This window comes from Carcharodon carcharias, chromosome 10 (genome assembly GCF_017639515.1).
Source record: "Carcharodon carcharias isolate sCarCar2 chromosome 10, sCarCar2.pri, whole genome shotgun sequence".
In the NCBI taxonomy this organism is placed as follows: domain Eukaryota; kingdom Metazoa; phylum Chordata; class Chondrichthyes; order Lamniformes; family Lamnidae; genus Carcharodon; species Carcharodon carcharias.
The window spans coordinates 53,959,652-53,986,973 of NC_054476.1; the positions used below are offsets into that span (position 1 = coordinate 53,959,652).

At 43.3% G+C, this 27,322-nt stretch overlaps 1 protein-coding gene across 1 annotated transcript in view; it reads right to left on the reverse strand.

Moving 5' to 3' along the window:
* abcc8 (ATP-binding cassette, sub-family C (CFTR/MRP), member 8) overlaps positions 1-27,322 on the reverse strand; it is a 309,145-nt gene that overhangs the window by 23,146 nt on the left and 258,677 nt on the right. Inside the window, exons 26-29 of the mRNA XM_041198027.1 lie at positions 25,306-25,375; positions 22,320-22,477; positions 19,967-20,059; positions 4,017-4,119 (exon numbers count right to left, since the gene is read on the reverse strand). Coding sequence (XP_041053961.1) covers positions 4,017-4,119; positions 19,967-20,059; positions 22,320-22,477; positions 25,306-25,375 — 424 coding nt within the window. The remainder of the gene's footprint in view (positions 1-4,016; positions 4,120-19,966; positions 20,060-22,319; positions 22,478-25,305; positions 25,376-27,322) is intronic.

Sequence of the window (27,322 nt, forward strand, 5' to 3'; positions counted from 1 at the left end):
AGGACATGGTCGGGAAGCCAATCCAACACAGCACACCATGATTTTACCAGCACCCCCAGCCCCGCCTCCTGTGGGCCAGTAAAATTCAGCCCACAGTTTTGCGCTGGGCTTCGGGAAAGTGATGACTAATTGCTATTTTTACATTTTCTGGTGGTTATACTATTCTGTGCCTCTACAAAGTAACCTACCCTGGCTCCAAGTTTCCCAATTCCTTAGGTTAAAAATTTACATCCTTGTGTTTAAATTCGTCCAGGGCCTCACCCTTCCTTTCTCTGTAAACTCCTTAAGCATGAAAATCCACCTTCAAACTTTCTTTTGGTTAAAAAAAAATTACTCTTCCTTCACCCCACCATTGTCTGTTGCACCATCAGACATGTGGGCCCCACATTCTGGAATTCTCTTCCTAAATGTTTCTGTCTTTCCACTACTTTCTACTCCTTAAGATACTCAAGTCACTCCTCCCAATATTCTCTTCTTTGACTCAACATTCAGTATTTTTCATTTATGTCTTGGGTCATTTTTCTATATCAATGACACCATATAAATGCTTATTGCTGTAATAGTGATTGTAGCTGTAGTCATAATAATTGTGGTAATAATAGTAGTTATAGTGGTAGCAAATTTATTAGTACCTTTGAATATAGGGAAGTTTGCTTTAATTGCTGATGGCACAAGAGTGTCATGGGCATTTATGGTCCGTCCCTGGTTGCCCTTAGAATACAGTTGTGGACCTTTTTCTTTAACTACTGTAGTGCATGAAGATGCTCCATGATGCAGTTAAGTCAGGGGCTACAGGATTTTGACCCGGTGTGACATATGTCCAAGTCAGGGAATTATCTGACTTTGAAGGGAACATGAAGGAAAACTTGGAGGTGAAAGCACTTGCTGCAGCCATAGCATGCCAGTGGTGGAGTTGGTGGATGCTTAAGTGAGTGTGTGAAGTACTAATCAGGCAGGCTGCTTTATCCTGGATGGTATTGAGCTTCTTGAATATTGTTGCAACTGCTGCCATCCACGCAATGGAAAGTATTCCATCACCATCCCTGGGTATAATCTGTCCCTCTGGCAGGTTGGAACCATTGGAAGTGGTGGTACAGTGGTATACAGATAGGAGGGAGGGAGTGGCCCAGGGAATCTTCAATATTATCTCCAGATCCTGTACAGTTTCATGGCATCAGGTCAAACTTGGCCAAGGAAATCTCCTGCTGATTTCCATCTACCACCCTTCCTCAGCTGAGGAATCAGTATTCTTCCATGTTTAACACCATGTGGAAGAAACACAGAGGTTACAAGGACACAGATGTACTTTGGATGGGGTCTTAAATGCCCATCACCAAAAGTGGCTGGGTAACACCACTCCAGACCAAATTGTCTGAGTACGAGAGCGCATAGCTCCTGGACAGGGCTTGCAGCAGGTGGTGAGAGAACCAACGCGAAGGAAAAAGTTCACTCGACTTCATCAGCATCGATCAACCTGTCACAGATGCAGATGAACATGACATTGGTATGAGTTACCACAGCACTATTCTTGTAGAAAGAAAAAGTCTCATTTTCACACCAAGGCGATCATCTATTGTGTTGTGTGGTACACCATGGTAAATGGGATAGATTCAGAACAGATCTGGCAGCTCAAATCTGGGCATCCATGAGGTGCTGTGGACCATCAGCAGCAGCAGTACGATTGTATTCCACCACAACCTCAAACCTCTAAGTCTGGCAAATCCCTCACTCTATCATTACAATCCATCCAGGGAATTAACAGTGGTTCAATTAATAGTACAGAGGTGCATTTCAGGAGCAGCACCAGATGTACCTAAAAATGAGGTGCCCACCTGGTGACACTACAACACAGAATTGCATGCACGCTAAACAAGTGAAGAAGCATACTATAGACAGAGCTAAGCGATTCCACAAATTACAGATCAAATCAAATTTCTGCATTTCTGCCACATCCAGACGTGAATGTTAGTGTACAGTTAAACAGTTAACAGGTAGTGGAGGCTGCAGGACCCTCCATTATCCACAATGATGGTGGAGTCCAGCACATGTGCGCAAAAGACAAGGATGAAGCGTTTGCAAACATCTTAAGCCAAAAGTGTTGAGTGGGTGAACGCACATGGCCTCCTTGTGAGGACCCCATCATCTCAGAAGCCAGTCTTCAGCTAATTTGATTCACTCAACATAATGTCAAGAGATGGCTGAGGGGACTGGATACAGAGACAGCTACAGGACCCCCAAAACATTTAAACTGTAGCGCCAGAACTAATCACGCATCTAGCCAAACTGTTCCCGTACAGCTACCACACCGGCATCAACTGGACAAAGTGGAAAATTGCCCAGATATGTCCTGGCCACAGAAAAAAGGACAAATTCAATCCAGCCAATAACCAACCCATCAGTCTACTTCTAATCATCACATTGTGATGGAAGACTGTTATCAAATGGTAGTTGCTCAGTTTGGAATCCGTCAAGACCTCTCAACACCAGACTTCATTACAGCCTTGGTTCAAACATGCATAAAAGGGCTGAATTCCAAAGCTGAGATGAGAGTGAATGCCCACGACATTAAGGCAACATTTGACCCAGAGTAACATCAAGGAGCTCTGTTAAAATTGAAGTCAATGGGAATCAGGGGGTAAACTATTCACTGGTTGAAGTCATACTTAGCAGAAAATATGGTTGAGGATGGTAGAGGCCAATCATCTCAGCCCAGGATATCGTTGCAGGGCTTTCTCAGTGCAGTGCCCTTGGACCAATCATCTTCAGCTGCTTCATCAAGGACCATCCCTCCAACGTACGTTCAGAAAAGGGGATGCATGCTGATAATTGCACTTGTTCAATTCCATTCATAATTCCTCAGAAACTGAAGCAGTATACACCCACCTGCAGCAAATTCTGGACAACATCCTTGCTTTGGTTGAATAGTGGCAAGTAATACTGGTGCCACACAAGTACGAAGCAATGATCGCCTCTAAGAAGAGAGAAAATTCTAACCACATCCCCTTGACATTCAATGGCATTACAATCATTGGATATCCTACCATCAACATCTTGGGAATCAGCATTGACCAGAAATTAACTGAACCAGCCACATAAATACTTTGACTAGGTATTCTTCAGCGAATGACTAATTTCCTGACTCCCCAAAGCTTCTTCACCACCTACAAGGCATAAGTCTGGTGTATAATGGAATACACTCTACTTGTCTGGATAATTGTAGTTTCAACAACACTCAAGCAGCTCAGCACCATCCAGGACAAAGTAGCCTGCTTGAGTGGCACCCTATTCACCAACTTTTTCACTCCCTCCACTACAGATGCACTGTACGTGCAGTTTGTGCCGTGTACCAAGTGCTGCAGCAACTTGCCAAAGCTTCTTCAACAGCACCTCTCTGAAACCTGTGACCTAGATGGACATGGGAAGCAGGTGCATGGGAACGCCATCATCTGCAAGAACCACACCATTCTAACTTTGAAATACACTGCTGATTTCATTTGCAGCTATAGCATGCTGCTTTCAGTTGGAAATTTTAAATAACTGAATATGCAAACAGAAAGAACAATATCCCCAAATTTTTAAAGAGGGTATATTTTCATTTATGAAATGCCCATGACGTTCAATTAACTGAACATTTTTCAGCTAGACGTGATGCCAGATAGTGTCATGAGATGTCACCTTCCAGGAAGTCCCACAGTGCTTCCATTTAAAATGAGATCTGGTCCTAATTTAGGAGTTACACATTCACTATCTCTTGGTTAAAAATTGTGAAGTGTGTGGCAGTGAAAGAGCAGATTTCAGTAAGGCTTTGGCTACTTTAAAGTAAATTAATTGAATTCAAAATAACTATCTTCATCAAGCCCTTTTTCAGTATGGGTCTGTGAAGATGAACATGTTTCTTTGGTAAACTATAGTACAGGTATTAAATGCACAGCTCAAATTCTAATTCCATCAAAGTGAGAACAAAGATAAAAAAAGACAATAATCAATATTAAAGACAGAGGGCCTGAAAGCCTTACCATGCGAACTTCTAGCCAGCGGTTGGCAGCTGTGAGGAACAAGGAGGCAATGTTGTTAGTGTCGGTGAGCTCCAGCAGCTGCTGCCTAAAGCGATTTTCTTCCCTGAAAATACAGCCATATAGATTCTATTGATAGAAGGTTTATTAGGTCTACATGTTGGGTGAAAATTAGCGAAATTAAGCATTCTTCCGCACAATATTTATTCAGCAACTAAAATTATTTATTCTGATTCTGTATTCAATTCAGAAATGCTATATTAGCTCTCAGCAATCCTACCATTAAGCACAGCATGTAGTTGCTTTACACAGAGCACATAACCCCAGGTTCCATTCTTGGTCTGTGCTGAGTTAGTTGAGCTCAATCAGAGTGTACAATAGAATTTCTTGAGTTAACATCAATACCCAAATTGTTATAAATACAACTGTCTCTTTAAGGTAAAATGGAGGAATGAAGGGGTTCATTCAACTTGCTCTGAATTTTGCCCAACAATGAGCCTTAGATGGCTTGTTTGCAATGGAGACAGGAGTCCAGATTGATTTACTCAAAGGGAAGTGCCAGATGTTCACACCTAGACAATGTATGAGCAGTTGTGTTGACCATAGGTATATTGTAAGGCCGGATTGGTGTGGAGTTGTGGAGACTCTGTTTCTTAGCCAAAATGGCGCTGGGATCCTGGATCTGGAAGTCCCACACTTATTCCTAACAGATCCTGTTTTTCCCGGTGAGGGTGAGGATGGGGCTGGGTGTGATTCATATATGGGGAAACCCAAACCCTGCAGGGCCATTTGAGCTCATTGCTGAGTTCAAACAGACCTTGGTCCAGCAAAAATGGGATCTGTTTCTTGCTGTGTGTCTCTTACAATTTGTAAAAGTAGATTTGAATATGCGTAAAAGTTGAATAAGTTCTGTGAAACTGTAAAGCTGTCAAGTTATTTAAATCCCCTGCTCTTCAAATTTTGAAAGAAAAAGCAGCCTGTTGTGATTCCCAGTTGAAAAAAAATGGGTGTTTCATTCAATAGCTGTTTGTTGAAATAAGCCTGAGGGCTATCGTTATAGTATTATTAATGCTTGACTGCTTCTACAACTTTTCATTATTGCCATGGGGTAGAGAGGAATGTGAGAGATGCTGTAAATTCACAATTTGATTGACAACTCCAAGAGATTATTAGGGATTAGCTGTCTTTGATGTGGGGCTGTGAACACAGATATTTGTTTTTATAATGCATTAAGTATTTGCAGGGATTTAAATGCATTGAATGGTCTCTTATCAGAGTGTTTTTATATAGTGAAGTCTGTAACAGATACTTAGAACTTTATTTCATTTTGGCATGGTTCCTGAGGTCTGCCAATGGTGGAAAATGGGTGGGTTGGTATGGAGTGTGTAAAGGTAAAGGGAGGACAGGGGCATATGTTGGCATGGAGGGTCTGAGTGTGCCCACTGGAAGGGTTGGGTGCATAGATTGGCCAAGGGAAGTGCGTGGAGGGCTGAGGGGTTTTGAGGGGTGAGGGCTAAAGGAGCTAGCTACCTCTACTGCAAATGGGATAAAGTTCCAGAGTGCAGTGGTGGGCCTTTTAAACAGCTCACCTCAGCACCTCCTTTGGCTGTCCCAGAACTCTTCCCGGGGTGGCGATCCCAACTCCAGCACATACTTGCCACCAACCCCCAACAAACAAAAATCCTTCTGTTTGGGGCTGTTTCTCATGAGTGGGTATGCCAAGCCAGGAATTTTGATGACTATACACTTGCCTTGGGAGCGAAAATCCGGACCCTAGTCTTCCAAGACTCATATGGAGGTGATAGGAATGTCAGGTTGATTAAACAATTATACTTTAAACCATCTGTTTAATTCCAAGATAGAATGGAGTTGGGGTTGTAGAAGATAGTGAATTAGTATTTCTACCTGGATACAAGACCTGTGTGATTCACTTTCCATGGAGTTGAGCCTTGAAAGGGGAAATGTCCATAGAAAGCCATTTTAGTATTGGGTTACAGAGTTCCTAAGATACTATTGAACTTATATAGACAAGTCAGTCCGCAGCCATCTGAAAGATAGAGAACCAGAGATACAGGCAGTCAGTCCTGTACCTAAAGCAGAGAAAATGCTGACTCTCTTGCAGGTAGGAGCCCGTGCTCAGATTCAAGACTCCGAGTTTATGAGGATTTAAAGGAGGCTGGAAGATTCGCTGAGCTTGGGCTAGAGGGAAGGAATCCACATTGTAATCCTGACAGTGAAAGTCATACTGAGGTTTCCCGGCTAGGAAAGGAAAAAGGAAGCAGGCCATCGGGGTCAGAGATTGGCTTTGGACTGGTTCTGGGAGAACAATTTGTCCACCTAAGAGACAGAGTAAAGCAGAGCTGTGGCATCAGATTGTCAGTTGTATTAAAAGCCATATGGGGAATTCCTTTCTGTAGTTTAAAGTATAAGTTGCCTACCAACAAATGGTCAGTCAATGTTGCTTTCAATCAGTTTGTTATAGTGAAAGCCTTCAAACTTGAAATCTTGAGGGATACTTTCAGTCAGTCACTAGAAATTCATTTTTTAAAAAAAAAGTTATCAGTCTATACGGAGATCATAAGAAAATAAAGAAGCAAGAAGCTATTAGACAACCTTGCTGCTCATGATGATGATCCAATGGCAATGTTGACAGATGCACGTGGGTGGTTGTCTGAGGAAGAGAAGTGGCTTGGCTGGGATACTGTCCATGATTAAATGGCATGTAAACATTTATAGTTTAGGCTAACAGGTAAAAGCTAAGTTATTGTTGAAACTGCACTCTATCAGGAATCAGTGCCTTCAGGAGGGAAACTTTAAAAAGTCATAGTCAAAAGAAAGTTCATTTGTCGAAAGTTCCTCTAATATTCTGGAGCTTTCCTTAAGTGCCTTACAGGATTAGTGGATATTTATCCATGCGAGATGGACTTCACCCTGAGGTCTTGAAGGAAGTGGCTGGTGAAATTGTGGATGCACTGGTTTTAATTTTTCAAAATTCCCTAGATTCGGGGAAGATTCCATTAGATTGGAAAATAGCAAATATAACTCCTCTATTCAAAAAGGGAGGGAGACAGAAAGCAGGAATTGATTACAAAAGTAGGGAGGTTATGCTTCAGTTGTACAGGACATTGGTGAGACCACATCTGGAGTATTGTGTACAGTACTGGTCCCCTTATTTAAAGAAAGATATAAATGCATTAGAAGCAGTTCAGAGACAGTTTACATGACTAATACCAAGAAGGGGGATTTGTCTTATAAGGAAAGGCTGGACAGGTTAGGTTTGTATCCACTTGAGTTTGGAAGATTAAGAGGCGACTTAATTGAAACCTTTAAGATTGTGAGGCGTCTTGACAGGGTAGATGTGGAGAGGATGTTTCCTCTGGTGGGAAAATCTAGAACAAGGGGGGCAATGTTTAAAAATAAGAAGTCGTGCTCATTTAAGATGGATGAGGCAAATTTTTTTCTCTCAGAGGGTTGAGAGTCTTTGGAACTCTCTTCCTCAAAAGGCAGCGGAAGCAGACTCTTTGAATATTTTTAAGGCAGAGCTCGATAGACTCTTGACTAACAAAGGGGTGAAGGGTTATCTGGGGTAGGCAGGAATGTGGGGTTGAGGTCACATTCAGATCAGCCATGAACTTAATGAATGGCAGAGTGAACTCAAGTGGCCGAGTGGCCTATTCTTGCTCCTAATTTGTATGTTTATATCAATGTTTGTATGCCTTTCCTCCAGGAGCTGAAACAACTATGGTACAATGTACAATCAAACACAGTCCGTGTTTTGATCTACAAGGGAGTCAAGGGTTATGGGAGGCAGACAAGAAAGTGGAATTAAGGCCACAAACAGATCAGCCATTATGTTATTGAATGGTGGAGGAGGCTTGATACTAGAGGGCCAAGGGTCTAGTGAGAAAGAGGAGTTGAAGGAAATTAGCTTTACTAAAACAATAGTGCTGGAAAAATTAAAGGGACTGATAAATCCCCAGGGACTGATAATCTATATCCCAGGGTGCTAAAGGAGGTAGCAATGGAAATAGTGGATCTGTTGGTTGTCATCTTCCAAAATTCTGTAGATTCTGGAACAGTCTGGGCAGATTGGAGGGTGGCAAATGTAACCCCACTATTTAAAAAAGCAGGGAGGAAGAAAACAGCGAATTACAGGCCAGTTAGCCTGACATCAGTAGCAGGGAAAATGCTAGACTCTATTATAAAGGATGTGATAACAGGAGAATTAGAAAATATCAATGGGATAAGACTAAGTCAATTTATGAAGCATTTATGAAAATAAATGCATGTTTGACAAACCTTCTGGAGTTTTCTGAGGACATAGCTAGCAGAATAGATAAGGGAGAACCAGTGTACTTGGATTTTCCGATAGCTTTCAATAAAGTTTGGTAAAATTAAAATTTGGTAAAATTAAAACAAACGGGATTGGGGGTAATATATTGGCATGGATTGAGAATTGGTTAGCAGACAGGAAACAGCAAGTAGGAATAAATGGGTCTTTTTTGGAGTGGCAAGCAGTGACTAGTCAGGTACTGCAGGGATCAGTGCTTGGGCCCCAGCTATTCATAATATATATCAATGATTTGGAAGAGGGAACCAAATGTTATATTTTCAAGATTGCTGATGACACAAAAACTGGTGGGAATGTGAAAGATAAGGAGGGTGTTAAGGGGCTTCAAGGCAATTTAGACAGGTTGAGTGAGTGGCCAAATACATGGCAGATGCAGTATAACGTGGATGAGTGTGAAGTTATCCACTTTGGTAGAAAAAACAGAATGGCAGAGTATTATTTAAATGGTGATAGATTGGGAAATGTTGATGTACAAAGGGACCTGGGTGTCCTTGTACACCAATCACTGAAAGCAAACATGCAGGTGCAGCAAGCGGTTAAGAAGGCCAATGGTATGTTGGCCTTCATTGCGAAAGCACTCGGGTGCAGTAGCAAGGATGTCTTACTACAGCTATACAGGGCATTGGTGAGACCACACCTGGAGTTTTGGTCTCCTTACCGAAGAAAGGATATACTTGCCATAGAGGGTGTGCAGCAAAGGTTCACCAGACTGATTCCTGGGATGGCAGGATTGTCGTATGAGGTGAGATTGGGCCAACCAGGCCTGTATTCACTGGAGTTTAGATGAATGAGAGGGGATCTCATTGAAACATATAAAATTCTGACAGGGATGGACAGACTGGATGCAGGGATGATATTTCCTCTAGCTGGGTTGTCTCGAATAAGAAGTTACAGTCTCAGGCTATGGGGTAGACCATTTAGGACAGATAGGTGGGGAATCTTTGGAATTGTCTACCACACATGGCTGCGGAGGCCAAGTCACTGAATATATTTAAGAAGGAAATAGATAGATTTCTGGACTTTAAAGGCGTCAAGTGGTATGGGGAGAGTGCGGGAGTAGGGCATTGACACTGAGGAACAGCCATGATCCTTCTGAATGGTAGAGCAGGCTTGAAGGGCTGAATGACATACTCCTGCTTCTATTTTCTATGTTTCTATGATAGGCCAAATAACCTACACTTGCTCCTATTTCTTATGATCTTATGAGTGAGATTTTTGTCATTCCATGTTTCTTGGGTTTATTGTTGTTTATTCATTCAAGGGATGTGGGCTTCGCTGGCTAGGCTAGCATTTATTGCTCATCCCTAGTTGCCCTTGAGAAGGTGGTGGTGCATTGCCTTCTTGTACTGCTGCAGTCCATGTGGTGTAGGTGTACCTACATTAATGCTAGGGAGGGAGTTCCCAGATTTTGACCCACTGACAATGAAGGAATGAAGATATATTTCCAAGTCAGGATAGTGAGTGGCTTGGAGTCCAGGAAGAGTGTCCTGCAGTCAGAATCACATTGAAGCAATCTGGGAAGAATGCCCTGCAGTCAGCATCGCGGTGAAGCAGTCTGGGAAGAGTGTTCTGCAGTCAGCATCGCGGTGAAGCAGTCTGGGAAGAGTATCCTGCAGTCAGCATTGCAGTGAAGCAGTCTGGGAAGAAGGTCTTGCAGTCAGCATTGCGGTGAAGCAGTCTGGGAAGAGTGTCCTGCAGTCGGTTCTTGTTGAAAATAACAAGAGGGACATCACAAGATAGCGTGAGAGAGCAGCGGAGAGATCAGAACCAGCACGAGTATGGGAAAGCTTCAAATCGTGACACCTGCACAAAGGTGAGAGCTGATTGGTGATTAGTGGGTAAGTGTCTTTCTCCAGTTTTTTTTCCAGTTTAACATAGATTAAACTAAGGAAAGGTAAGGGTTCTAGTTTTTATTTAAAGTACATAAATAATTTAATTCTTTTACTGTATTTAACTTAAAGTAAGGGTTTTTTTTCAAATAGTGGCATGGCAAGGCAGCTCAGTCCCATGTTATGTACTGCCTGCAACATGTGGTAAGTCCTAGATGCTCCTTGCGCTCTGACCGACCACGTGTGCAGGAAATTCCACCAGCTACAGCTATTTGAGCTCCGGGTTTCGGAGCTTGAGCAGCAGCTGGAGGCACTGAGGTACATCCACAAGGCTGAGTGTTTCGTGGATAGCACTTTTTTAGACATTGTCACCCCACAGCTTATGGAAGTGCAGACAGAGAGGGAATGGGTGACCATCAGTCAGAAGAAAGGTGTCAGACAGGTGGTCAGGAAATCCCCAGGTGCATCTTGCTCATGAACCATTTTTCTATGTTGGAAAATGGTGAGAGTGACTGTTACTCTGGGGGATGCAGCCACGCTCATGGCACTGTGAGTGGCTCAGCTGCACAGTGGGGGAGGAAAAACAGGGGAAGAGCAATAGTGGTAGGAGACTCGTGGTAAATATTGGTACCAATGACATAGGTAAAAAGAGGGATGAGGTCTTGCAAGCAGAATTTAGGGAGCTAGGAAACAGATTAAAAAAACAGGACCTCAAAAGGTAGTAATCTCTAGATTACTTCCGATGCCACGCGCTAGTGAATATAGAAATAGGAGGTTAGTCCAGATGAATGCGTGGCTGGAGAGATGGTGCAGGACAGAGGGCTTTAGATTTCTGGGACATTGGCATCGTTTATGGGGGCGGTGGGACCTGTACAAGGCGGACGGGTTGCACCTGAACCGGAATGGGACCAACATCCTTGTGGGGAGGTTTGCTAGTGCTGTTGGGGAAGGTTTAAACTAACTTGACAAGGGGATGGGACCCTGAGAGGAGGATCAGCAGGGGGAGATGCACAGCAAAAATTAGAAGAGAGAGCAAGTGAGTCTGGAAGGCATAGAAATTATAGGCCAGTTAAGGCACAAGGGAGTTTGGCAAGGTTGGATGGTATTTATTTTAATGCAAGGAGTCTGATGAATAAGGCAGATGAGTTGAGGTCACAAATTAACCTATGGAAATATGATATCATTGCTGTCACAGAGACATGGCTGAGAGAGGGGCAGGATTGGCAGCTCAATATTCCAGGATATAGAATCTTCAGGCAAGAAAGGGAAGGAGATAAAAGAGGAGGGGGTATCGCAATATTGATCAAGAAATCAATTACAGCAGTAAAGAGGGATGACATCGCAGAAGGCCTCTCAAATGAAGCCATATGGGTAGAACTGAAAAACAAAAAAGGAGCAATCACATTGCTGGGAGTGTACTATAGGTCCCCAAACAGTCAGAGAGAAATAGAAGAGCAGATATGTAGGCAAATTTCAGAGAAGTATAAAAATAATAGGGTATTAATAGTGGGGGATTTCAGCTTGCCCAACATTAACTGGGTCAGTCATAGTGTGATAGGTTCAGAGGGAGCAGAGTTCTTAAAATGCATCCAGGAGAGCTTTTTAAGCCAGTATGTAGAAGGTCCTACAAGAGAAGGGGTGGACCTGGACTTAATTTTAGGGAATGAAGCTGGGCAAGTGGTGGAGGTATCAGTGGGAGGGCATTTTGCAGATAGTGATCATAACTCCGTTAGTTTCAAGATTATTATGGAAAAGGACAAGGATGGGCCAGAAATCAGAGTTCTAGATTGTGGGAAGGCCGATTTTAATAAGATCAGGTATGATTTGGCCAGAGTGGACTGGGAGCAGCTACTTTTAGGTAAATTGGCGTCAGAGCAGTGGGACTTACTCAGGAAGGGAATAGGGAGAGTACAGGGCCAACATATTCCAGTAAAGACAAAGGGTGGGACCAACAAATCCAGGGAACCCGGAATGTCGAGGGATATACAAGTTTGGATAAAGAGAAAAAGAGAGGCTTATGGCAGACACTAAGGGCTCTACACAGCAGAAACTCTAGAGGAGTATAGAATGTGTAGGGGGAAACTTAAAAAGGAAATTAGGAGAGCAAAAGGGGGGCATGAAAAAACATTAGCAGGTAAAATAAAGGAAAATCCAAAGTTATTTTACAAGTACATTAAGAGTAAGAGGATAACTAGGGAAATAGTAGGGCCCATTAAGGACCATAGTTGTAATTTGTGTGTGGAGCCGGAAGACGTATGTAGGGTTCTAAAATGAATACTTTGTGTTGGTGTTCACAAGTGAGTGGGTATGGAAATCAGGCAGAAGGACTGTGATATAATTAAAGAAATTAGCGTAGAAAGGGAAGAGGTTCTAAATGGTCTGGCAGCCTTAAAAGTAGAAAAATCTCCAGGCCCAGATGAAATGTATCCCAGGCTGTTGAGTGAGGCAAGGGAGGAGATAACAGGGGCGCTGGCAATAATTTTCAATACCTATCTGGCCACAGGAGAGGTGCCAGAGGACTGGAGGACAGCCAATGTGGTACCGTTATTCAAGAAGGGAGGAAGGGATAAACCAGGGAATTACAGGCCAGTCAGTCTAATCTCAGTGGTGGGGAATCTATTGGAAGCAATTCTGAGGGACAGAATTAACCTACACTTGGAGAGGCATGAATTATTCAAGGACAGTCAGCATGATTTTATTAAGGGGAGGTCATGTCTGACCAATTTGATTGAATTTTCCGAAGAGGTGACCAGGTGTGTAGATGAGGGCAATGCATTTGACATAGTCTACTTGGATTTCAGTGAGGCTTTTGATAAGGTCCCGCATGGGAAACTGATAATGAAGTTAAGAACCCATGGGATCCAAGGCAATTTGGCAAATTGGATCCAGAATTGGCTGAGTGGCAGGAAAAGCAGAGGGTGATGGTCAAGGGGTGTTTTTGTGACTGGACGTCTGTGTCCAGTGGGGTTCCACAGGGAGCGGTGTTGGGTCCCTTGCTATTTGTGCTATATATAAATGATTTAGACTTGAAGGATTGATCAGTAAGTTCGCGGATGACATGAAAATTGGTGGGGTGGTAAATAGTGAGGAGGATAGCCTTAGATTACAGGAGGATATGGGCTGATCAGTGGGCAAATGGAATTTAATCCAGATAAGTGTGAGGTGGTGCACTTGGGCAGGACAAACAAGGCATGGGAATATACGATAAATGGAGGATCAGGGGGATCTTGGTGTGCATGTCCACTGGTCCCTTATGGTAGCGGAACAGGTAGATAAGGTGGTTAAGAAGGCATATGGGATACTTTCCTTTATTAGCCGAGGCATAGAATATAAGAACAGGGAGGTTATGCTGGAACTGTATAAAACACTGGTTAGGCCATAGCAAGAATATTACATGGAGTTCTGGAATCCACATTATAGGAAGGATGCGATTGCACTAGAGGGAGTGCAGAGGAGATTTAGCAGGATGTTGCCTAGGCTGGAGAGTTTTAGTTATGAGGAGAGATTGGATAGACTGGGGTTATTTTCCCTGGAGCAGAGGAGATTGAGGGGGGACATGATTGAGGTGTATAAAATTATGAGGGGCATAGATAGGATAGACAGGAAGGAACATTTCCCCTTGGTGGAGGGATCAATCACGAGGGGACATACATTTAAGGTAAGTGGCAGGAGGTTTAGAGGGGGTGTGTGGAAGAATTTTTTCACCTAGTGGGTGGTGGGAACCAGGAACTCACTGCCTGAAAGGGTGGTAGAGGCAGAAACCCTCATAACATTTAACAAGTATTTGGATGTACACTTGCGATGCCATGGCATATAAGGCTATGAGCCTAGTGCTGGAAAATGGGATTAGAATAGTTCGGTACTTGCTTGACTAGTGCAGACTTGATGGGCTGAAGGGCCTTTTTCTGTGCTATAGACCTCTTTGACTCTGTGACTCTACATAGGAGAACTTCCAGGTGGTGGTGTTCCTATCTATCTGCTGCCCTTGTCCTTCTAGATGATAGTGGTCATGGGTTTGGAAGATGCTATCTACAGAGTCTTGATGAGTTTCTGTAATGCATCTTGTAGATGGTACACACTACTGCTACTGTGCGTCAGTGGTGGAGGGAACAAATGCTTGTAGAAGGGGTGTAAATCATGCCGGCTGCTATGTCTGGATGGTATCCAGCTTTTTGAGTGTTGTTGGAGCTAAACTCATTCAGGCAAGTGGAGAGTATTCCATCACACTCCTGGCTTCTGCCTTGTAGATGGTGGATAGGCTTTGGGAAGTTAAGAGGTGCGTTACTCATCACAGGATTCCTAGCCTCTGACCTGCTCTTGTAGCCACAGTATTTAGATGGCTAATCCAGTTCAGTTTCTGGTCAATAGCAACCCCAGGATGTCGATAGTGGGGGATTCGGTGATTGTAATGTCATTGAACGTCAAGGGGTGATGTTTAGATTCTCTCTTGGAGATAGTCATTGCCTGGTACTTGTAGGGTGCAAATGTTATTTGCCACTTGTCAGCCCAAGCCTGAATGTTGTCCATGTCTTGCTGCGTTTGGATATGGACTACTTCAGTATCTGAGGCGTTACGAATGATGCTGAGCATTGTGCAATCATCAGCGAACATCTCCACTTCTGGCCTTATGATGGAAGGATGGTCATTAATGAAGCAGCTGAAGATGGTTGGGCCGAGGATACTACCCTGAGAAGCTCCTGCAGTGATGGCCTGGAGCTGAGATGACTGACCTCCAACAACCACAACCATCTTCCTTTGTACTAGGTATGACTCCAACTAGTGGAGAGTTTTCCCCCTCATTTCGATTCACTCCAGTTTTGCTCAGGCTCTTTGATGCCACACTTGGTGAAATATGGCCTTGATATCAAGGGCAGTCACTCTCACCTCACACTGGGGTTCAGTACTTTTGTTGATGTTTGAACTAATGGGAGGATTTTCCCCCATCAGGTGGGCTCAGTGGGAGCGGTTGGGAAGCCGACAGCCACCTGCGATCGGGGGCCAGACCGCGATTTCACCCTCGTGGTCCAATTAAGGCCTGCCCAGCGTTTAATGTGAGCAGCAGCGCTCAGCGTTGCTTGTGGCAGGGTGGGTGGTGAGGAGGGCGAGCGGAAACTTTGTGCATGCGCGCGGGTATGCACTGGAAATGCTCCCTGAGGCAGCTCTGTGAACAGTATAATATGTTAAAAATAAAGATTTTGAAAATGTTATAAACATATCCCCCTCACATGAGCAGGTACATGATATAAATGAAATGTAAAAATTTTTATTTATTTTTATTTGCTGTTGAAAACCTAATCCTGCCCGTGGATGAGGTTTCTTAAAATATGAAAAGCCCACTTGGCATTTTTGCCAGCCTGCCAACTGTAAGGTTGGACGGGCAATGAAAAATTTCTTTCAATACCTCTTTAATGGCCTTAATAGGCCTTTTAATTGCCGTCAGACACGCTGCCAACTCTGGCACATGCCCGCCGACTGAAATATTGCACACGTGCGCGATGACATCGGGATGCTCGCTGATGACATCGCGCGTCATGTTATGCTTGGTCAGGTCGGGCATGTGCCCGCCCACCTGCTGAGCTAAAAATTCAGCCATAAGGTTGTAATGATGTCAGGAGCTGAGTGGTCCTGGCTCAACCCAAACTGAGCGTCAATGAGCACGTTATTGCTAAGCAAGTGCCGCTTGATAGCACTTTACTGATGATCAAGAATAGACTGATGGAGCGGTAATTGGCAGGGTAGTACTTGCCCTGCTTTGTGTGTACAGGACTTACATGGGCAATTTTCCACATTGCTGGGTTGATGCCGGTGTTATAGCTGTACTGAAACAGCTTGGCTAGGGGCGGGGAAAGTTCTGGAGCACAATTCTTCGGTGTTACTGCCAGAATAAGTATCCAGTGCCTTCAGCCATTTCGTAATAACACGTGGAGTGAGTAGAATTGGTGGAAGGCTGGCATCTGTGATGCTGGGAACCTCCAGAGGAGGCCGAGATGGATCATCCAATTGGCACTTGGCACTGATATGCTAGGCATCATCGAGAATGGGGATATCTGTAGAGCCTCCTCCTCCAGTGACTTGTTTAATTATTCATCCCCATTTGCAGCTAAATGTGGCAGGGCTGCAGAGTTCAGATCTGATCTGTTGGTTGTGGAGTCGCTCAGCTCTGCCTATCACTTGCTGCTTATGCTGTTTGGCACACAAGTAGTCCTGTGTTGTAAATTCACTAAGTTGACAACCCATTTTTAGGTATGCCTGGTGCTGATCCTGGCATGCCCTCCTGCACTCTTCATTGAACCAGCATTGATCCCCTGGCTTGGTGGCAATGGCAGAGTGGGGGATATGCTAAGCCATGAGGTTATAGATTGTGGTTCTGCTGCTGTTGATGGCCCATAGTGCCTCATGGTTGCCCAGTCTTGTGTTGTTAGATCTGTTTGAAATCTATCCCATTTAGCATGGTAGAAGTGCCACACAACACAATGGAGGGTATTCTCAATGTGAAGACGGGAATTTGTCTGCACAATGACGGTGCAGTGGTCACTCCTACCGATACTGTCATTGACATATGTATCTGTGGCAGCAGGTTGATGAGGATGAGGTCAAATATGTTTTTCCCTCTTGTTGGTTCCCTCACCACCAGTCACAGACCCAGTCTAGCAGTTATGTTCTTTAGGACTCGTCCAGCTCGGTCAGTAGTGGTGCTACCGAGCCACTCTTGGTGATGGACATTGATGTCTCCAACCCAGAGTACAGTCTGCGCCCTTGGCACCCTCAGTGCTTCCTCCAAGTGCTGTTCAACATGGAGGAGCACTGATTCAGCAACTGTTGGGACTCGAAAATTGGTATTCAGCAGGAAATTTCTTTGCCCGTATTTGAATTGATACAATGAGACCTGATGGGGTCTAGAGTCAATATTGAGGACTCCTAAGGCAATTCCCTCCTGACTGTATACCACTGTGCCACCACCCCTGCTGGGTCTGTCCTGCTGGTGGGACAGGACATACCCTGGGATGGTGATAGTGGTGTCTGGGCCATCGTCTGTATGGTATGATTCCGTGAGGATGACTATGTCAGGCTGTTGCTTGACTAGTCTGTGAGACAGCTCTCCCAATTTTGGCACTAGCCCCCAGATAAGGAGGACTTTGCAGGGTCTATAGGGCTGAGTTTTCCTTCGTCGTTTTTGATGCCTATTTCGATGCCAGGTTCATGCCTTTGAGACTTTGTAGCGGTTTGATGCAACTGAATGGCTTGCATGGCAATTTCAGAGGACGTTTAAGAGTCAAATTGCTGTGGGTGAGAAGTCACACGTAGGCCAGGCCAGGTAAAGTTGGCAGATTTCCTTCCCTAAATGGCATTTGTAAACCAGATGGGTTTTTACAACAATTGACAAAGGTTTCATCAATAGACTTTTAATTCCAGATTTTTATTGAATTCAAATTCCATCATCTGCCATGGCAGGATTCAAACCTGGGTCCCCAGAGCATTACCCTGGGTCTTTGGATTACTAATCCAGCAACAATACCACTACACCACTGACTCCCCAATGCCACAATAATATCCTGGAACATTAGAAGGTACAGGATTGTAAAAGATCATAAATCTTTTCATAAAATTTCATAAAATAGCATTCAATATTTGATCTTTTACTTCCCTCAATTTCCCAACACTAAATGGTAGATTTTGATTTTCACCACCAGGGCACTAATGTGTTGACAGATTTCATTCCCTTCATAGGTACTGCTGCATATGTGCTTTTTTAATTTTCTGAACAGCAAACTGATTAAGTCTATAGTTAGATGAGGCTAGATATGCATTATTATCCTACAATCATTGAATAAAGATCTGGAGCAACAATTATAGCAAAAATCTCATTTTAGCTTAATTTACAATCACTTCTAGCAGCAAAATAAATATATCACCAACTGCTCATGGACAAAGTAAACCTTTCTTTTGGCCTGATCTTATTACCGAATCAAATTGAGACAGGCTCTGGACTGATTTTTTCCTTATCTGGCCTGGGACGAAATCAGCCTTTCTCAGCAGCCTCTTAATTACACAGAACGTGCATTTTGTTCATGTTCCCTTTCTGGAGAGGCAGTTGAAAGCTTGACCTCTGACACCTAGTGGGACTTGGGATGGGGTGTATACATCGGAAGAGATTTAAATAAGTGAGGCCATCGAAGAGAAGATAAGAATGGCTAAGTCTTGAGGTGACAAATCTTGAGGTTTCAATAGGAGATGAGCTGAAACAGGAACAGTGCCAGGTGCTGTCTTACCATTAGGGGCCGTGTCTTCAGCTATTTAAGCCCCTTCCTTCCTTATTTTCTGATGCATTACAGATTACCATAAATGTTTGTCTGTTGAAGCTTCCTTGCATGTTGAATGCTGGCAATCAATAAAGATTCAAGAGATTTGCTGCTAGTTCCTACTTACGAATGCTCAGTTTGAGTTCCATTAGGGCCACTCAGCTCCTGACTTCATTACAGCCTTGGTCCAAACAAATACAAAAGAGCTCCATTTCACAGATGATGTGGGAGTGTCTGCCTTTGATATCAAAGCAGTATTTGCCCAAGTGTTCCATCAAGTAGGCCAGCAAAATTGAAATCAATGGGAATTGGGGGGAAACTCTCAACTAGCTGCAGTCATAGCAGGCACAAAGGAAGATGGTTGTGGTTTTTAGAGGCTGATCACTTCAGCTCCAGGAAATTGCTTCAGGAATTACTCAACGTTATGTCCTGGACCCAACCATCTTGCTACTTTAGCAATGACCTTCCCTCCATCAAAAGATCAGAACAGCGGACGTTCATGGGGTCGGGATTGGGGGAAGGACATGTTTCATATATGCCTGGTTTATGGAGGCAGCTGGCCATATAAATCAACAACTGCCTCCACTGAAGTGGGATATTGGTAGGCCATAAGTGTGCAGATTGGGTTAGGCCAGGTAAGAGGGTAAGAGCAGTCTGAACTTTGTGGATTCATTTGGTACCCCTTTGGAGAAGTAAGGTACCCCTTTGATCTGGTCTCTGGACAACTTTGAGGAAGGTAAGATGCCCTTTGGTGGAAGTCAGCTGCCTTTGGTGGACATTACATGCCTTTTGGGTAGGTTCGGTGCCCTTTGGAACTGTTAAAACTAAACAGATACATATTGAAAGTATGGGATTCAGGACATCGGAGATTTAGGACGGGGAGATTATTCAATCCAAAAATCATCATTTGCATGCTTAGACTTTTTTTGAAAGGGGGTTACCTTCTACTTATTAGGTGGGAGTCGATTTGGACACATTATACATGGAGTGAAAACCTGGTAGAATAGGATTCAGCTCCAAATTCCGGCCGTTCACATAAATACTGTCACAATTTTGCCCTTCTTCATCCCACAAATTTGAAAGCCATGTTCACGCTCCTTAGTAAAGTACAATCCAAAATTTATCAATTGTCTACAGGACTAATATAATCCCTTGATCAATAACTCTACAGGGTAACTGTGCCAAAAATAGTATTATGTAAAATTGGTCACAATTCATGATAGTAAATTTTACAAGAAGTACTAATATTCTACATTTTGATATTATTAGACTGATTGTGTTATATTAACACCCTATACAACATCAGATTCCATTCCTAATAGGCAGTTACCTGGAGATCATTCTGAAGTATATGGATGAAGTAACAAACAGCAGCAAGAGGACTATAGGGCACATTATTAATAGGTAACATTCTATACAACAAATTCTGGCAGAATAACAATGCCATTTTAACTTGAGTTTATATTGCTTTACCTCAAGGCTCGTATTGTGGTTAGACCCTCCACAGTCTCAGAAAAGTGGGATAATAAGGGAAGTTGTGTGCTGTCGTCCAATTGCTGGAGGTCTCTGCAGAAACAGGAGAATGAAGAGAATTCCATTGAAGTGTTAAAGATCTTATCACGCCGCTTCATTGACATGATGGACATTCTAATTCAGATGTGCTGGAATATATTCTGATAAACCGTCAGCTACAATAAGATTGTTAATTACTAACTTGAACGTCTGAATTGTATGAAAGGTGCATATGTGGGATCAGAATATCCAATTTGTTCAATCAATAAGGAAGAATTCAGAATTTACCAGTGATAATATTATTCATGAAACAAGGCCTTGTGGTGTAATGGGTAGTGTCCTTGCCTCTGAGTCAGAAGCTCTGGCTTTGTGTCAAACTCCAGGACTTGATGTCTACGGAAAGTGTTTTCATAACATGGAATTACAACCTGTAAATCTTTCCATTACGTCCATTGCAGGCTGTAAGAGCGGGAGAGTGCCCTGGTCAGCCATGATTGATGTGGAGTGGCACTCCTCAAGTTACAACCTCTGGTGTCAGGCTTGCAACCTGTACCAGGAAAAACTGGCTATGGAAGCAGACATAAGCACATACTTTGTCTGCTTCATAAGCCACCAGGTATGGGAAGAAAGAAGGCTATTATATATAGTGATGAAATTCTTCTATTGCAAAAAGGGATTGTGCTATTTCTGTTTTTGCATTCTGCTGATGCAACAGGTGTGCTGATAGTTGAGTTCTAAGGTTTATACTTTGAATTTTAATGAGATATAAAATAAATTTGAGGTAGTTTAATTTTCTTTAAGTGTATCTCACATCTCTCCACTTTGAAAATGCTCACAATAGGATTCAAGCATTAAAGCCACGCACACCAAAACATGAAACTAGTGTGATCATTTTGTTCAATATCTCCAAAGAAAAAGATCGATCTGTATGGCAATAACAACTACTAGCATTTATGCAGTGTTTTTAAACACAGAAAAGTCACATTTGGTAGTGCAACTTCATGTTAGCAGAAAACATTTTTGACACTGAGCCATAGTAGGAGAGGTCAGGAAATATAACCAAAAGCTGGATCAAAGAGGTAGGTTTTTAGGAGCATCTGAAAAGAATAGAGTGAGTTAGAGAGGCAGAGCTGTTTAGGAAGGTAATGCCAGAGCTTAAGGCCAAGGCATCTGAAAGCACAGCCACCAATGATGGAGTGATTAAAATCAGGGAGGCTCAAAAGTCTTGATTTGGAGGAGTGCAGAGGTCACAAAGATTTGTAGGGCTGGAGGAGGAGACACATAGGGAGAAGCGAGGCAATGGAGGAACCTGAAAACAGGGATGAAGATATTAAAATTGAGGAATTGCAGGAAGAGGAGTGCATGTCAGCAAGCACAGGGGTGATGGGTGAATGAGATTTGGAATAGTTTAAGATACAGGCAGCAGAGTTTTGGATGAACACAAGTTATGTAAGGTGGAAGATAGGTAGCCAAACAGGAGAGCATTGGAATAGTCAAGTCTGGAGGTAACAAAGTTATAGATGAGTGTTTCAGCAGAAAATGAGCTAAGGGAAGCTTGGGACCAAACAAAATAATGAAGGTGGAAGTAGGAAGTCTTGGAGATGATGTGGATCAGTGGTTGGAAATTCAATTCTGGGTCAAACACAACAAATGGTCTCAGCTTAACACAGTTATCATGGATGAAAACAGAGAACAGAGTTTCTGGCAGGAACAAATGACAATGGTTGCATCCTTCCCAATATTTGTTTGGAGGAACTTTCTGATCATCCAGTATCAGGTGTCAGACAAGGAGTGTGATGAATCAAAGTCAATGGAGGGGCTTAAGGAGGCAGTGATGAGATAGAGCAGAGTGTCAGCTGCATATATGTGAGCCTCATATTATGTTTTTGGATGATATTGCTGAGGGGTAGCATGTAGATGAGAATGGAAGGGGGCCAAGAATAGATCCTTGGGGAACTTCAGAGGTGACAGAGCAAGAGTGGGAAGAAAAGCCATTGGAGATGATTTTCTGGCTACTATTACATATATAAGAATGGAACCAAGCTAGGGCAGTTCCACCCACCTGGATGACAGAGCAGAGCCATTGGAGATGTTAACTGTATACTGTATTGGAAATTAACTGGGAATTTACTTAAGCACCTATAAGGATACAGATTAAAACTGTAGTTGTTGGGTTAGGAGGTGTATGCTTGTAATGCGTAATTCTAAATAATATAAAAAAGTGTGCAAAGAGTGGCTTCAGTTTTATCCTTCACCAGTTGGGTCTTGTATATCTCTCTATATAACAGCAAATTCAGTTCCTGTTGGCAGTTACCTGGATGCTACTCTGAAGTATTTCTGGATGAAGTAATAAGCCACAGCAAGAGGAACAAGGGTGATGAGGAAGACAGGGGTCACATACGAGATCACAGCCAAGGCAGAGACACACAGAAGAGCTGATCGACTGAGACACTCCAGGGTGGCAGGGATGTGCTGAAAATAAAACACATGAAAGCCATCAATCCATGCAAAATCAAAAAGGGAAGAATTTCACCATCAGCCTCCTTTCTTAAAATCTATCAATCAAAACAACTTATCGCTTGAACAGTACTGTTATTATCGGTGAGGATTCAAGAATCTGACTGTGACAAGAAACTGAACTTATAAGGTTGCTACTGAAAGATGACTGGGTATCCCTACTAATGTCAGATTAGCTTCCTCATATAGGTATAACTTCATTAAATCAAATCTATAGCATTTCTGCCGTGATGTTAGAAGTACTCAATGTTTAACAAAAATATTTTAGAAATAATAATCAAGTGAAAATTTGCAGCACTTGGACAAGCATAGACTAATAAAGGAGAGCCAGCAAAACACCGTTAAGGAGAAATTATGTTTGACTAACTTGATTGTGATTTTTAATGAGGTAATAAAGTGTGGATGATGACAGCTCAGTTAATGTTGACTATGCGGACTTTTAAAAGACATTTGAAAAAGTACCACATATTAAGTTTATTAGCAAAAGTGAAGCCCAAAGGAAATAAAAGGCAGTAGCAGCGTGGATGCAAAATTAAGGGATAGAACAGACGGTTGTGAATGACCACTATTCAGACAGGAGGCAGGTACACAGAGTTGTTGCCCAGGGTTCAGTACTCAGATCACTGCTGTTTTTGATATATATTAATGAATTTGACTTGGAGGTACAGGGTACTATTTCAAAGTTTGAGATGACATAAAAGGAAGTAAACAATGAGGAAGATGAGACAGGGTGTCGGAATGGATGGACAGAAGGCAGATAAATTCCAACAAAGAAAAGTGTGAATTGACAATTTTGGCAGGAAGAATGAAGAGAGGCAGTACAAGCAAAATGGTATAATTTTAAAATGGTGCAAGAGAGACACCTGAGCATGTTGTATAGAAATCTCTGAAGGTTAACAGTGCAGTTAATAGACAATATGGGATGCTGGACTTTATAAATAGAGGTATAGAATACAGAAGTCTGGAAGTTATGCTAATCCAGGCTTGTTCAACCAGTGGCAGCTTGCCAAGCCCCTCTATGTGCCCCCCAGAGCTACTGTTGAAAATGCCAGTAAGACAGGTAAGTGAAATTCAAATTTTGCAAGGGGCTGCTCCTCCAGTCACATACTGTTCCTTTCCCACATTTGCTGCTGATAGGCTCATAGGTCTCCTTTATCCTGAGGGGGTTATGCCCATCCTTTCTTATCTGCTATCATCCTTCCCTGCAGATCCACCACAGAAGTACAGCCTCAGCTGCTGGACGATGCTGAGGGAGAGAAGAAGGGTCTTTATTCCCCTTCATCTCACAAGATAGATGATGATGAAGGTGAGGAATACTAGCCCAGGCAACACTTCCACTTGACTCAATCCAGCCCATCTTTCTCTGTCCCAAACATCCTAAAAGTTACTGCCTGTAGTACATGATTTCTCTCTCCCAGGTACCAGCTCAGAGACTTACACCTAGGGATATTAGTTAGGGGTAGTGAGGAATTGACACTGAGGGATTCACCTATAATGGTGCATCCGGAGGAGTGGAGAGTGGGAAATGCCCCTTTCCCCATTGAGGCTAAATACAAAGGTAACAATGGCTTCATAACTGTGGAACCTGAAACTCAGGAGCAAACACATATAAAGATTTCAGTAACATCATAGCCAGGTGAGGCTCTGAGGACAATCTCCCAGGATGTGCAGCTTTGATAGAAGGGACAGCTCTCCTTTGTGTCCACATCTCAGTAGCTTTGTGCACCTGGCAGGGACCAATACAACAAATGATACTGCATTGATCCCTGCATCCGGCCCCTAGGTAAGCGGCAGTCAGGGAACATAGCATGGATTGCTCAGTGGAGCTGCAAATCCAGAACTCAGTGGAAAGGCAGTCCAGCAGTCTGCCATCAGTTCTGCATTACATCTCAACCTAGATTATGTGCTCAAGTGTTATAATAGATTTGACAACCTACAGCCTGTTAACTCTTCCAAGTTCCACTAACTGAGCTGAATAACATGACACTTTTTTTCTGACTTGGAGCTAGATATTTACAAGTAACTTTCGATCTGTGGACATACCTCATTAAACAACAATTTTAAACTTTTAATTATAGCAATCAGACTTTTTGCCCAGCCTAACAGAATTTCACTGTGACAACAGGATAATACTGTGGACATGACATGTATATATGAAAAGCATATTGCTATGTGAAATATAGACATTTAGACAAAAGTCATTCAGCATTATAGTACATTCAGTTGCAGCAGCTGGGAGATAAATCTGGAGTCTCTCACGGGAGAGCTTTCAGGAATTGTAAAGTAAGCTGGTATTTCTGTGCCAATAACGCACCACCTCAATCAAAACAAAACATTATGGAGAATTCTATTCAAAATCTGAGAAACGCTCTGATGCTTCGACATCTCAACAGTGTCACAGGTAATAAGTACATTTTTAATAGATTGTCCAACATGAAGTTGGACAAAATGACAGATGAAAGACCTGCACCTTATAATTTATAATTAAGTTACTGATCCATGCAGAGACCATCTTAAATTAAAATAATCCAGGAGAAAGCCGTCCCTCTTTATTTGAATGTGAAAAAAAGGTTACACTACTACTGTCTCCATTCTACCATCTAAATCTTTGCAGATCATCCTATTTACATCTTTACATCAATTCTTTACTACTGTAGGCTGTTGCTAGGTGGTAATTACTTGATCTTTACACCTTCACCTGTTGGAGTTTCATGATCATTCTGGCATAATGCAAGAAAATTGTCACAATAGGGGAATTCTGGAAAATTATAGAAGTGCCTTACCTGGTCAATGATATTAGTGTCTGCAGAAAATCGATTCAGTATGTTTCCAAGAGGGGTGGTTTCAAAAAACCTGAAGGAAAACAGGCACCGATAAGGAATTTGCACTGAACTTTCAGAACTGATGGTTACTTTGCATTTTACAGTGCTCTACTTCATTCCCTTGACTTGCCAATAAGACTTATTTCTGCTACAATGCTCAGTTTGCATCTATTTGCAGTGATTTCTGGTGACTGACTAGCAGTATAATTGCCTGGAAAAACTCAGCAGGTCTGGCAGCATCGGCGGAGAAGAAAAGAGTTGACGTTTCGAGTCCTCATGACCCTTCGACAGAACTTGAGTTCGAGTCCAGGAAAGAGCTGAAATATAAGCTGGTTTAAGGTGTGTGTGTGGGGGGCGGAGAGGTAGAGAGACAGAGAGGTGGAGGGGGTTGGTGTGGTTGTAGGGACAAACAAGCAGTGATAGAAGCAGATCATCAAAAGATGTCAACGACAATAGTACAATAGAACACATAGGTGTTAAAGTTAAAGTTGGTGATATTATCTAAACGAATGTGCTAATTAAGAATGGATGGTAGGGCACTCAAGGTATAGCTCTAGTGGGTTTTTTTTAATAATGGAAATAGGTGGGAAAAGAAAAATCTTTATAATTTATTGGAAAAAAAAAAGAAGGGGGAAACAGAAAGGGGGTGGGGATGGGGGAGGGAGCTCACGACCTAAAGTTGTTGAATTCAATATTCAGTCCGGAAGGCTGTAAAGTCCCTAGTCGGAAGATGAGGTGTTGTACCTCCAGTTTGCGTTGGGCTTCACTGGAACAATGCAGCAAGCCAAGGACAGACATGTGGGCAAGAGAGCAGGGTGGAGTGTTAAAATGGCAAGCGACAGGGAGGTTTGGGTCATTCTTGCGGACAGACCGCAGGTGTTCTGCAAAGCGGTCGCCCAGCTTACGTTTGGTCTCTCCAATGTAGAGGAGACCACATTGGGAGCAACGAATGCAGTAGACGAAGTTGGGGGAAATGCAAGTGAAATGCTGCTTCACTTGAAAGGAGTATTTGGGTCCTTGGACGGTGAGGAGAGAGGAAGTGAAGGGGCAGGTGTTGCATCTTTTGCGTGGGCATGGGGTTGTGCCATAGGAGGGGGTTGAGGAGTAGGGGGTGATGGAGGAGTGGACCAGGGTGTCCCGGAGGGAGCGATCCCTACGGAATGCCGATAAGGGGGGTGAAGGGAAGATGTGTTTGGTGGTGGCATCATGCTGGAGTTGGCGGAAATGGCGGAGGATGATCCTTTGAATGCGGAGGCTGGTGGGGTGATAAGTGAGGACAAGGGGGACCCTATCATGTTTCTGGGAGGGAGGAGAAGGAGTGAGGGCGGATGCGCGGGAGATGGGCCGGACACGGTTGAGGGCCCTGTCAACGACCGTGGGTGGAAAACCTCGGTTAAGGAAGAAGGAGGACATGTCAGAGGAACTGTTTTTGAATGTAGCATCATCGGAACAGATGCGACGGAGGCGAAGGAACTGAGAGAATGGGATGGAGTCCTTACAGGAAGTGGGGTGTGAGGAGCTGTAGTCGAGATAGCTGTGGGAGTCGGTGGGTTTGTAATGGATATTGGTGGACAGTCTATCACCAGAGATTGAGACAGAGAGGTCAAGGAAGGGAAGGGAAGTGTCAGAGATGGACCACGTGAAAATGATGGAGGGGTGGAGATTGGAAGCAAAATTAATAAATTTTTCCAAGTCCTGACGAGAGCATGAAGCGGCACCAAAATAATCATCGATGTACCGGAGAAAGAGTTGTGGAAGGGGGCCGGAGTAGGACTGCAACAAGGAATGTTCCACATACCCCATAAAGAGACAGGCATAGCTGGGGCCCATGCGGGTACCCATAGCCACACCTTTTATTTGGAGGAAGTGAGAGGAGTTGAAGGAGAAATTGTTCAGCGTGAGAACAAGTTCAGCCAGACGGAGGAGAGTAATGGTGGATGGGGATTGTTCGGGCCTCTGTTCGAGGAAGAAGCTAAGG